The following is a 12,989-nucleotide window of genomic DNA, read 5'->3' as shown; positions in this document are numbered from 1 at the left end:
GTCCGTTTAACCTTAAATAATCCACATTTCCTCACAGGGTTTTCTTTGAAACTGGTTGAGGACAGGCCAGCTTTATGCAGAGTTATTATGGGATGTTTCCTGTTTTTCACATCAGGCCTAAGTGCTGATGTTGCCAGAGGCTTTGAGGATGAAAAATACATACACAAAGAAACCTTTTAGAGCAACAAGAAGCTGGAGGAGGATGTTTGGGAGTTTGAATGTGGCAAAATTATAAATTAAAATATTAAAATATTAAAAATGTATAATATATAATGGAGAGTTTAGATTAAGTGGAAATAAGGGTGATGATGGTCAGACTGAGCACAGAAACTATCATTATGCAGCTGTTCTATGATCCCTCTGCTGCCCTCTGCTGGAGATCAGGAGCATTTCTGTAACAACCTGTTAACATGTTGTTTTATTATATTAAAGCAGGACATATTATGATAATTTTCAGGTTCAAATATCAAGAAGCTGACACCGAGCACATGCACAATCCTGTTTATCTTACACAAATAAAACCATGGACAGGGCTTTTCACAAGATGTTGTTCAAATCTCCCAACATGTCTGCCCCCTTTTTCACGATCCACCCTCGAGAGGGACTCACATGTTTTGCTGTACTCTCACTTTGATGGCTATTAAGCCAAACAAAGCAAAAACACTGGTCAATATAAATCTCATTATATAACTCTGCCTCGCTTTGACTTTGTAATATGGTTATAACAATTGTGCCATTTAAAGGGGACCTATCATGTAAAATGCACTTTTGTACGTCTTTTATACATGAATTATGTGTCGCCCCGTGGTTCCAGGGAACCTACCAAGTGTCAGAAAACACAACCCTCTCTATTTTCCTCCATACCCAAATCTCTAAAAAAGGGGCTGCAACGGATTGATAAAAACTGATCCAGATTTGAACACTTTTCCTGACGTCAGGACCGGTGGCGCTACGGCTATTGGGCCAACTCCACCAAATCAGGAGGAGACAGCCACGGCCATAGAGTGGCGAAGTCCCTCCCCTTCCGTGTGGACCCTCCATGGGGACCTTATTTCGGAAAAATTATGTATTGAGTCAATGGAGAGAGAAAGATTATCTTTCGCATCCCGTTTGAATTGTGCCACGAATTACACATATTATGTTTGTCAATTTAAAAAGATAATTTTGCAAGTCAAAAAAAAAAAATGTGTCGTAAAACTGTGAAGTAACACATTTGTTTGTGTGAAACGCTCAATGAACTACATCTCTGGTCAACAACACACGTCACCAAGATGGCCGTCACTACTGTCTTGTCAACAAAACGATTGACTACCCTCACTATCACCACAATGAAACACGTCCTGAAGAAAGTCATGCAAAGCTGCCTGCCTGCCCTCCTTTGATTCTCTCTGAACTGCCTGGTCGTTTTAATGTTTAATGTCAACCATTTGTGCAGATAGCATGAAGTAGAGAAGATCGCTAGCGTTATGTTAGCATTTCTCCCCCGGGCTTAAATTGTGTATTATAGAATGATCACACCGGTGACAGTACTCTTCAAAGGGTTCACGAAATATGACTACTACTCTTACTGTTTAACATTTTTGGGTTACTTTTTTTTTTTTTTTTTTTTTTTTTTTTTAGCCTTTATTTATCCAGGTTAAAAAATCCCATTGAGATCAACGATCTCTTTTACAAGGGAGACCTGCGGCACATTTAGTTACACATATAAAAACAAACAGAAAACAAAAGGACATCACAACATAATTACAGGGGTATACATTAGCAACCTATTTACATTTACAGGTATCCAATAATATTTCATCCAGCCGTGCTTTAAAACGATACTTAATGTTACTTCATGTTAAGGCTAATAAATATGACAAGGCTGTAATGCTAACTAACGTGCTAGCTACTAGCTAACTTGATCAAGCCACTCCTGGTCCTTTCATTAGACGGGAAGTGAAAGAACGAGCAAGACCCATTGCTGGTATAATAACAACCTGGTACTAAGCACACAGGCATCTTGTTAAAGTTATCTTAGCCAGCGCCATATAGATAGATTCTATCTATATGGCGCTGATCTTAGCTATCTCTTTAGTGGAGGGAAAACAATTGTGACATCACTTACGCGACTCTGGGATTTGTAGTCTTTCTAGTTTACGTATTTTCCTAGTCTTATATTTCAACAGTTTTACGACATGGAATATTTTTTAAGATTGTCAAACATCATATGTGTAATTCACGGCACAATTCAAACGGGATCGAGAAAGATAAGTTTTCTCTCTCCATTGACTTCATACATTATTTTTCCGAAATAAGGTCCCATGGACCGGAAGTAGATGGGCGTGACTTCGCCACTCTATTGCCGTTCGAAAGCGCTGGAGACGCTTGTAGTACATATTCCAGGCCTGTAGGTGGTGCTGTTCTCACTGAATCAGCCCTTACCCAGGTGTAAAAAAGTGCAAATTGAGCGAAATGAGCATGGCTAAAATGCATGATCTATTTGGTATTTTGAAAAAAAAAAAAGTATAAATATGCCTTATATAGGTATGGTCCTACACTATATTATTATAATATAGCATGATAGGTCCACTTTAAAATACAGCATTAAACTGTATTATTTTTTTGGGTTTGTTGACGGTGACGTAGATGGAGGATGGGATCAGCGGAGGAAGAGGAGGGAGCTCTCACAGTGCTGTAGGTCACTTCACCATCTTCATCATCATCATCATGAGCCTGCAGGGAAAGAAAGGGATTATACAGAAAGGAGTTCTGAAAGTCCTGCTTTTTGCTGCCATTAAACAACTTAAAGGGGTCCTCTCCTGCTGATGTTTTCAATATCAGTATGTAGTGTCTCTACTTTAAAGAGTCCTTCCCTGCTGATGTTCAATATCAGTATGTAGTGTCTCTACTTTAAAGAGTCCTCTCCTGCTGATGTTCAATATCCGTCTGTAGTGTCTCTACTTTAAGAGTCCTCTCCTGCTGATGTTCAATATCAGTATGTAGTGTCTCTACTTTAAAGAGTCCTCTCTGCTGATGTTCAATATCCGTCTGTAGTGTCTCCACTTTAAAGAGTCCTCTCCTGCTGATGTTCAATATCCGTCTGTAGTGTCTCCACTTTAAAGAGTCCTCTCCTGCTGATGTTCAATATCCGTCTGTAGTGTCTCTACTTTAAAGAGTCCTCTCCTGCTGATGTTCAGGTGTATATCAGTATGTAGTGTCTCTACTTTAAAGAGTCCTCTCCTGCTGATGTTCAGGTGTATACAGTATGTAGTGTCTCTACTTTAAGAGTCCTCCCCTGCTTGATGTTCAGGTGTATATCAGTATGTAGTGTCTCTACTTTAAAGAGTCCTCTTCCTACTGATGTTCAGGTGTATATCAGTATGTAGTGTCTCTACTTTAAAGAGTCCTCTCCTGCTGATGTTCAGGTGTACATCAGTATGTAGTGGTCTCTACTTTAAAGAGTCCTCCTCTACTACTGATGTTCAGGTGTATATCAGTATGTAGTGTCTCTACTTTAAAGAGTCCTCTCCTGCTGATGTTCAGGGGTGTACATCAGTATTGTAGTGTCTCTACTTTAAGAGTCCTCCCCTGCTGATGTTCAGGTTGTATATCAGTATGTAGTGTCTCTACTTTAAAGAGTCCTCTCCTGCTGATGTTCAGGTGTATATCAGTATGTAGTGTCTCTACTTTAAAGAGTCCTCTCCTGCTGATGTTCAGGTGTACATCAGTATGTAGTGTCTCTCCTTTAAAGAGTCCTCTCTGCTGATGTTCAGGTGTATATCAGTATGTAGTGTCTCTACTTTAAAGAGTCCTCTCCTGCTGATGTTCAGGTGTACATCAGTATGTAGTGTCTCTCCTTTAAAGAGTCCTCTCCTGCTGATGTTCAGGTGTATATCAGTATGTAGTGTCTCTACTACAGGGGGGGGTGGGAGTGTGTGGAGGGAACACAGGGATTTTTGCCTTTGCAGAACATTTACATGCACTAAAACTTATATGCGTAGATTCTAAATCATATCAATAGTTTCTTCATTTATTTCGTCATGCAAGTATCGTGTGCTTTAGATTATTGTGTGTGTGTGGTGGTCTGTGTGTGTGGTGTGTGTGTTGTGTGTGTGTGTGTGTGTGTTGTGTGTGTGTGTGTGTGTGTGTTTGTCGTCAGTGGCGGAGTCGGTCACTCTGTGATCCGCTCCGTCACAACGTCATCAGTGTAATCAATGAGAAATCTTACCCTGGCTTTCCTGCTGCTCTTCCTGGTGTAGCTGATGGAGGCGTAGGAAACACCATCTTCAGGGTCAGCCTGCACAAATAAAATGTACATCTGCTATGTAACATGCAGCGTTAAAGTGACCTACTATTATTCCCATTTCATTGAATTCTAGTTGCTGTATAGGTTTCATCGTATTCAACATCCATGCATTGTAATCAATGGCAACAGAGCAAAGACAATACTGCCATTATTATACCTTTAACCCTGTGGTCATTTTGAGACTGTTGTGTGTGTTGAAAAAAAAGTGAATAATATAATATTTAAACTCACCACGTTGTCATCGGTCTGGGTTTCATTCCCTAAACAGAATAAAAAATAAAGTTGGTTTTAGCTTCAACATTTAAAACCCATGTTGATCAAAAGCTTCTTGTTTATAAAGTATATGTCAAGGGGTTAACTCAGAGGCATGAACCCAAATGCACAACTCAGACTCAGACTCAGATGGTTTAAAAAATAAAGTACTTTACTGGATATTTCACAGTAACAAAATAGAGAACACAAAATCACTCTTTAGAGGAAAACTAAATACTACCATAAGGAGCTTGAAACAAAACAACAGACATGGATCAGGCTTGAAAGTACGCTGGTATGTCGAGTCATGAGAGAAGACGAACTGGCACAGGACAGGTGGAGACTAAGACCATATATACACACAAGGTAAGGGGCACAGGTGGAAACAATCAGGGCGGGGTAGACAATCACAAATGCAGGAGACACATAGGGGCGGGGAGCACAGTGACCTGAAACAAGAGGGAGAATTACTTTTCAAATTAAAACAGGAAGGCACAGGACAAAGGGACATGACAAAGGGACATGACAAAGGGACATGACAAAGGGGACATGACAAAGGGACATGACAAAGGGACATGACAAAGGGACATGACAAAAGCTCATTTAAAGAATACAACTTTAAAATGATCTTTCGAGACATGACAGTATAATGTGTGAATGTCCTCACCTTGAGTCCTGTTCCGTCTGATGACAGCCACAGTGATTATTGTGAGTGCTGCAACACCCACTATCACAACGATGATCCACCACCACCAACCTGGAAGAGAGAAGTTACAAGAGTTACATATACTCACAGGTTTTTATCTCCTTATCTTTAACATCTGGATGAACAACATGTATTTTGGCTACGTTTATTTTCCAACTGTTGATATGTCTGTTCTTTCACTACCTGGATGTTTCCCGTCTTGTTCTGATTGATTGTTGTTGTTTTCAGATGCAGTTTTGGTCGTCTCTTCTGATGTGCTCATTGTCTCTTGTTCTGATGTAGTTGTCATTTCATCATTACCTTAACAAATACAATAGAAAAATCATAGAATTCTCTTATAGTAAAACTTTAGATACAAATAATATATATTGTGTAACATCCACATGTGTTTTTAAACAGTTGATCTTAACCTCACCTGGGGGCTGAGGGGGGCTGAAGGTGAACAGCTGTTTTTCTTCATAGTTAGTGTTCATCACCTGACATTTAAACAACCCACGATAGATTGGCTTCTCATTTAAAGAGCTAGAAAATGTAACAGCAGCTGAGCAGTCTGTCCATGATGTCTGAATGTCTCTGTTATCTTTAACCACATTTTGATCCCCATACAGCCACTCTACTTTGTGTCTACACCACCATCCATATGACAACACAGAGCAGCGCAACGTCACCTTATCATTGTCCCGATGCTCAGTCACTGAAGATAGAGATATTGTGAGAGAAAGACAACAAGAGTAACATTAACTTCATCCCTGTAATCATTATTATTGTAATGTTTCAATAAATTGTTTCAACAAGACTGTTATGATGTAAATACTCACTGGTAACAACAGACAGATCAACCTCAGAGTTTGGACCTTGTTGTCGTCCTGGTCTGATCTGTCTGCAGGTGTAATAACCAGCATCCTCCTCTGTGACCTTCTTTATAACCAGAGAACATTTCTCTGTTACTCTCAGTCTGTGTAAAGCCCTAGCTAGCATGTTGATGTTTTGTTATTGTTCCTGTTCTCATTTTTGGTTTCTCTCATTTCAGTTTCAGCTTTCCTGCCCTGATTGAACTCCACCTGCTTCCCATCCCTAATTAGCCTCACCTGTGCCTCATTATCTCTCTCCCTCTGTCTACTTAGTCTGCATCCACATTCCCTTCAGTGCCAGTTCGTCTACGTTATTTCCTAGCGTTCCAGCAGTGTTTTCCTTGTGACCGATCTCCCGTGTATCGTACCTTGGCTATAAAGACCTTTTTTGCATCCTAAGCCTCTGTCTCTGAGTCGTGCTATTGAGTCCTCTACTTGTGTTCATTCAGTCGTTACACTGTCTGATTTACCTTTGGCATCGTTGAGAATCTGCCCGCCTTTAAAGAGCGTCACTGCTGTTGTGTTTGGTGCATAATTGAAGTACCAGGAAGTACTGTCACACTTATCCTGATCATGTATCACATTGTCACAAGGCAAAGTGACTTCATCTCCAGCTCTAAGAGTCAAGTAGGAATCTTCCCCATTTGCTGCTGTTGAAAAACTCAAACAGAGTTCACTAAAGTCACCACGTTACAAACACAACTCATCATTCTCAGTTAAAGGAACAGTACGTAGTAAAGTACCATTAGTGATATGAAAGCTGTTTTATTTAAAGTGTGTTCTCTGCGTCCTCACCTGGAAAGTGGAGCAGCAGCATCAGGAATGAAGACATTAGGATCCTTCTGAATTCAGACATCGTGCTTCTCTCTCGGTCTCTGGCTCTCGACTGTCAGAGTCTCTCACCTGCTACTTCTTTATTTCTCTTCTGAGAACTGAAGAAGTGTTTCTGTGAGAATGTGGTTAACATCAGCAGCAGCAGAGCTCTGGAGGTGTTACCCTCTGATGCTGACCAGATAAGAGCAACAAGCAGAACAATGCAGAGTGATGTACACGTAGTAATATAGAATATATATACTTTATAAATAACAACAGGAGGTGGATATGAATATACCTTAATGTATAAATGAATATGCAGTGATAACAAAAGGCAGTGTTGTTGATCAGTGGAGTCACTAGTGAAACTGTGTACTTTAAGAACACACCTGATGTTTAGAGAATGTCATATTAGGAAAAAACATACCAATAAATACATCTGCACTCTTGTAAGGCTAATAGATCACTTTATTTAGTAAAGTACAAAACAGTCAAATGTACTGAAGAAAAAGCAATACTCCATTGAATTATATTAAAGAAAATACAGTAATAAAAAAGCCAGAATCTACTTTACAAAACCTTCATTATGCCCACACTGTAAATAGTAAGAATACAGTAAATCTCCAACATGTCTGCCCCTGTCTCACGATCCACCTCTAGAGGGACTCACATATTTTGCTGTACTCTCACTTTGATGCTATTAAGCCAAACAAAGCAAAAACCTGGTCAATATAAATCTTATTATAACTCTGCTCACTTTGACTTTGTAATATGGTTATAATAATTGTGCCATAGTTTAAAATACAGCATTCAACTGTATTATTTTTTTGGTTTGTTGACGGTGGCGTAGAGGAGGCTGGGATCAGCGGAGGCAGCAGAGGAAGAGGAGGGAGCTCTCACAGTGCTGTCGGTCACTTCACCATCTTCATCATCATCATGAGCCTGCAGGGAAAGACAACTGATTATGCATAAAGGAGTTCTGAAAGTCCTGCTTTTTGCTGCCATTAAACAACTTAAAGGGGCCCTATCCTGCTGATGTTCAATATCAGTATGTAGTGTCTCTACTTTAAAGAGTCCTCTCCTGCTGATGTTCAATATCCGTCTGTAGTGTCTGTACTTTAAAGAGTCCTCTCCTGCTGATGTTCAGGTGTATATCAGTATGTGTCTCTACTTTAAAGAGTCCTCTCCTGCTGATGTTCAGGTGTATATCAGTATGTAGTGTCTCTACTTTAAAGAGTCCTCTCCTGCTGATGTTCAGGTGTATATCAGTATGTAGTGTCTCTACTTTAAAGAGTCCTCTCCTGCTGATGTTCAGGTGTATATCAGTATGTAGTGTCTCTACTTTAAAGAGTCCTCTCCTGCGGATGTCCATGTTTATATCAGTATGTGTCTCTACTTTAAAGAGTCCTCTCCTGCTGATGTTCAGGTGTAAATCAGTATGTGTCTCTACTTTAAAGAGTCCTCTCCTGCTGATGTTCTGGTGTATATCAGTATGTAGTGCTTCTAGTTTAAAGAGTCCTCTCCTGCTGATGTTCAGGTGTATATCAGTATGTAGTGTCTCTACTTTAAAGAGTCCTCTCCTGCTGATGTTCAGGTGTATATCAGTATGTAGTGTCTCTACACACAGGGATGGTTGCCTTTGCAGAACATTTACATGCACTAAAACCTATATGCGTAGATTCTAAATCATATCAATAGTTTCTTCATTTATTTCGTCATGCAAGTATCATGTACTTTAGATTATTGCTTGTTTAAATTGTAGACTCACAAGCGTGCACTCATGGTCGCGCTACTGAAACGGGAGGGGAAGGGTTAAACCTTAACGGAAGAGAGCAGGAAATGGTGTGTGTGTGTGGGTGTGTGTGTGTGTGTGTGTGTGTGTGTGTGTGTGTGTGTGTGTGTGTGTGTGTGTGTGTGTGTGTGTGGGGTGGGTGTGTGTGTGTGTGTGTGTGTGTGTGTGTGTGTGTGTGTTTGTCGTCAGTGGCGGAGTCGGTCACTCTGTGATCCGGAGCCTGAAAAGCACAGTTTTTTCCTGTTGACACCGCAGCGGATCCGCCTCTAAGCTCCGGAATCCGGTTTGTTTCAAGCACCAAAAAGTTGTCGGTCTAGAAAGCAAGCACCGCATACGTCACGCTTATGGCGGGGGCGGGGGCAGGGGCGGGATCAACCTCTAACAACAACAACAAAAAGCCTAACCCTGTGTAATGTTGTTTTGATAGGCAATCATTTAAGCTTTGTTAGTTCCAGGTTTAATATGTGCAATAAGTTCATTTCAATAAGTTTTGCAATAAACATTGAACCAGTCCCTCGGCTAGTAGGCTACAGATTTTTTAATTTTGGCCCACTGTGTAACTGTGTAAGAACTTTTGAATGTAGCATGTAACGACTGTAAAGTCGGTAGTAAAGTTGTCCCATTTCTTCCATTTCGTTTCGACAGAGCAAAACCAAAACGAGTAGCGCTTCAACACAATCGGCCATTGTTGTTGTTGTCGATGTGAGGGGTTTCCGCGCGGTTTGGCTTTATGAAGCAGGCACGCAAACGGTTACGTCATGACGCAAACAATGACGTAATGACGCAGCACCAGTCGGGCTCTGAGCGGTGTGAACAGAGCGGGAGCTGAACCGAAGAACCGGTTCTGAACCAGAAAAGCTCTAGCACAGAGCTAGAACGGGAAAAGCCTTGGTGTGAAAGGGACAAGAGGCATGAACCCAAATGCACAACTCAGACTCAGACTCAGATGGTTTAAAAAGTACTTTACTGGATATTTCACACTAACAAAATAGAGAACACAAAATCACTCTTTCGAGGAAAACTAAATACTACCATAAGGAGCTTGAAACAAAACAACAGACGTGGATCAGGCTTGAAAGTACGCTGGTATGTCGAGTTTTGAGAGAAGACGAACTGGCACAGGACAGGTGGAGACTAAGACAATATATACACACAAGGTAAGGGGCACAGGAGGAAACAATCAGGGCGGGGTAGACAATCACAAATGCAGGAGACACATAGGGGCGGGGAGCACAGTGACCTGAAACAAGAGGGAGAATTACTTTTCAAAATAAAACAGGAAGGCACATGACAAAGGGACATGACAAAGGGACAGGACAAAGGGACATGACAAAGGGACATGACAAAAGCTCATTTAAAGAATACAACTTTAAAATGATCTTTCGAGACATGACAGTATAATGTGTGAATGTCCTCACCTTGAGTCCTCTTCCGTCTGCTGACAGCCACAGTGATTATTGTGAGTGCTGCAACACCCACTATCACAACGATGATCCTCCACCACCACCAACCTGGAAGAGAGAAGTTACAAGAGTTACATATACTCAGAGGTTTTTATCTCCTTATCTTTAACATCTGGATGAACAACTTGTATTTTGGCTACGTTTATTTTCTAACTGTTGATATCTCTGTTCTTTCACTACCTGGATGTTTCCCGTCTTGTTCTGATTGGTTGTTGTTGTTTTCAGATGCAGTATTGGTCGTCTCTTCTGATGTGCTCATTGTCTCTTGTTCTGATGTAGTTGTCATTTCATCATTACCTTAACAAATACAATAGAAAAATCATAGAATTCTCTTATAGTAAAACTTTAGATACAAATAATATATATTGTGTAACATCCACATGTGTTTTTAAACAGTTGATCTTAACCTCACCTGGGGGCTGAGGGGGGCTGAAGGTGAACAGCTGTTTTTTCCCTTCATTGTTAGTGTTCATCACCTGACATTTAAACAACCCACGATAGATTGTCTTCTCCTTTGAAGAGCTAGAAAATGTAACGGCAGCTGAGCAGTCAGTCTGTGATGTCTGAATGTCTCTGTTATCTTTAACCACATTTTGATCCTCATACAGCCACTCAACTGTGTGTCTACACCACCATCCATATGACAACACAGAGCAGTTTAACGTCACCTGCTCAGTGTCCTGATGCTCAGTCACTGAAGATAGAGATATTGTGAGAGAAAGACAACAAGAGTGACATTAACTTCATCCCTGTAATCATTATTATTGTAATGTTTCAATAAATTGTTTCAACAAGACTGTTATGATGTAAATACTCACTGGTAACAACAAATAGATCAACCTCAGAGTCTGAACCTTGTTCTCCTGATCTGAACTGTCTGCTGAAGTAAAGACCAGCATCCTCCTCTGTGACCTTCTTTATAACCAGAGAACATTTCTCTGTTACTCTCAGTCTGTCTGATTTACCTTTGGCATCGTTGAGAATCTGTCCGCCTTCAAACAGCGTCACTGCTGGTGTGTTTGGTGCATAATAGAAGTACCAGGTAGTACTCTCACACTTATCCTGATCATGTTTCACATTGTCACAAGGCAAAGTGACTTCATCTCCATCTCTGACAGTGAAGAAGGAATATTCCCCATTTGCTGCTGTTGAAAAACACAGACAGAGTTCACTAAAGTCACCACGTTACAAACACAACTCATCATTCTCAGTTAAAGGAACAGTACGTAGTAAAGTACCGTTAGTGATATTAAAGCTGTTTTATTTAAAGTGTGTTCTCTGCATCCTCACCTGGAAAGTGGAGCAGCAGCATCAGGAATGAAGACATTAGGATCCTTCTGAATTCAGACATCGTGCTTCTCTCTCGGTCTCTGGCTCTCGACTGTCAGAGTCTCTCACCTGCTGCTTCTTTATTTCTCTTCTGAGAACTGAAGAAGTGTTTCTGAGGATGTGGTTAAAAACAGCAGCAGCAGCAGAGCTCTGGAGGTTTTACACTCTGATGCCGACCAGGGGCCTATATAGAGAATGTCATATTAGGAAAGAACATACCAATAAATACATCTGCACTCTTGTAAGGCTAATAGATCACTTTATTTAGTAAAGTACAAAACAGTCAAATGTACTGAAGAAAAAGCAATACTCCATTGATTTATATTAAAGAAAAGACTGTAATAAAAACGCCAGAATCCACTTTACAAAACCTTCATTATGCCCACACTGTAAGTATAAAGAATACAGTAAATCTCCAACATGTCTGCCCCTGTCTCACGATCCACCTCTAGAGGGACTCACATGTTTTGCTGTCCTCTCACTTAGATGCTATTAAGCCAAACAAAGCAAAAACCTGGTCAATATAAATCTTATTATAACTCTGCTCGCTTTGACGTTGTAATATGGTTATAAAATGTGTGCCATAGTTTAAAATACAGCATTAAACTGTATTATTTTTTGCTCTGATTGGTTAGCTGGCCGGCTCTGTTGTGATTGGTCAACCGCTTAGAGATGTCCCGCCCCTTAGCCTATCACGTATAATGTGTTGGAGCGCTAGCCAATAGGAGTACGAGTATTACATTCTGATGTCAGACTTTTCACCAAACCCGATATAACAAACTTCAGGAAAGGAGGAATAGGGCCTCTTTGAAAAGTTGAAATACATCAGTCATGTTTTTGCATTTACTTACTTTAAAAACAGTTGTCTTACCGTAGCATCCCTCCTGTAAAATGTAAGAGGCTGGATATGAAAAGCCTCTCGAACAAATAAAGTCTCCTCCTATCAGGAAACAGTTCCTCCTGATTGGTCCCTTCCCTCCAAAAGCAATAAAGAATGAATTGAAAAGACGGCGGTATTGTTTTTATCGTGTCGGGACAGAGCGGAGGTGATAAAGATGAACAATTGTGCCAAACTATCTTTTCTTTTTCCTGCTTTCCCACAGCGGCACCTCAGACTGATAACAGAAACATGGCAGAGAGATAAGATGGAGAGAATAAGTCAAATGAGTGAGGAACAAAGTGGCCTGTGTGTCTGTGAGGAAAATATACTCCGTTATATTTCCTGTAAAACAGACAGAATCTAAATGCGTAAAATGTGTCAATGGACTCATTTTATAACTTGAATTATAATAGAAAGAGTTACGATTTGTATATACAGTAAAGTGGTCAAAACTGTGGCAAATCATTACATATATAGTCATTTATTCTAATAACTTAATTATGTGTTTAGTACCCTTACATGTTCACGAGCTAAGGATTATCCTAAGGAGACATTTAAACTATTTTTGAGGAATTCTTTACTATTTAAAGGTCCCCTAATATACTGTTTTTAATC

The 12,989-nt window shown here is 40.3% G+C and overlaps 1 protein-coding gene across 1 annotated transcript; it reads right to left on the bottom strand.

The window, feature by feature from the left end:
* Positions 1–2,586: 2,586 nt before the first annotated feature.
* LOC117487630 lies at positions 2,587–11,554 on the bottom strand. The gene is made up of 8 exons (XM_034136264.1): positions 11,456–11,554; positions 10,984–11,310; positions 10,578–10,859; positions 10,346–10,462; positions 10,121–10,213; positions 4,520–4,548; positions 4,211–4,279; positions 2,587–2,715 (listed from the first exon to the last, which is right to left on the bottom strand). Exons 1-8 carry the CDS (start codon positions 11,514–11,516, stop codon positions 2,587–2,589), a joined length of 1,107 nt encoding a protein of 368 aa, XP_033992155.1. The 5' UTR covers positions 11,517–11,554.
* Between the last annotated feature and the right edge of the window lie 1,435 nt (positions 11,555–12,989).

Source organism: Trematomus bernacchii, unplaced genomic scaffold, assembly GCF_902827165.1.
Source record: "Trematomus bernacchii unplaced genomic scaffold, fTreBer1.1, whole genome shotgun sequence".
Classification (NCBI taxonomy): Eukaryota; Metazoa; Chordata; class Actinopteri; order Perciformes; family Nototheniidae; genus Trematomus; species Trematomus bernacchii.
This window is presented reverse-complemented; position numbering and strand designations above follow the sequence as displayed.

Excerpts from the sequence above, each read along its gene's own strand:
- LOC117487630 (XM_034136264.1), bottom strand. The coding sequence starts at position 11,516 with ATGTCTGAATTCAGAAGGATCCTAATGTCTTCATTCCTGATGCTGCTG. Across the intron at positions 10,214-10,345 it reads ACAAGACGGGAAACATCCAG|GTTGGTGGTGGTGGAGGATC; the intron begins GTAGTGAAAGAA and ends TCTCTCTTCCAG. Across the intron at positions 2,716-4,210 it reads AGAGCAGCAGGAAAGCCAGG|GCTCATGATGATGATGATGA; the intron begins GTAAGATTTCTC and ends CTTTCCCTGCAG.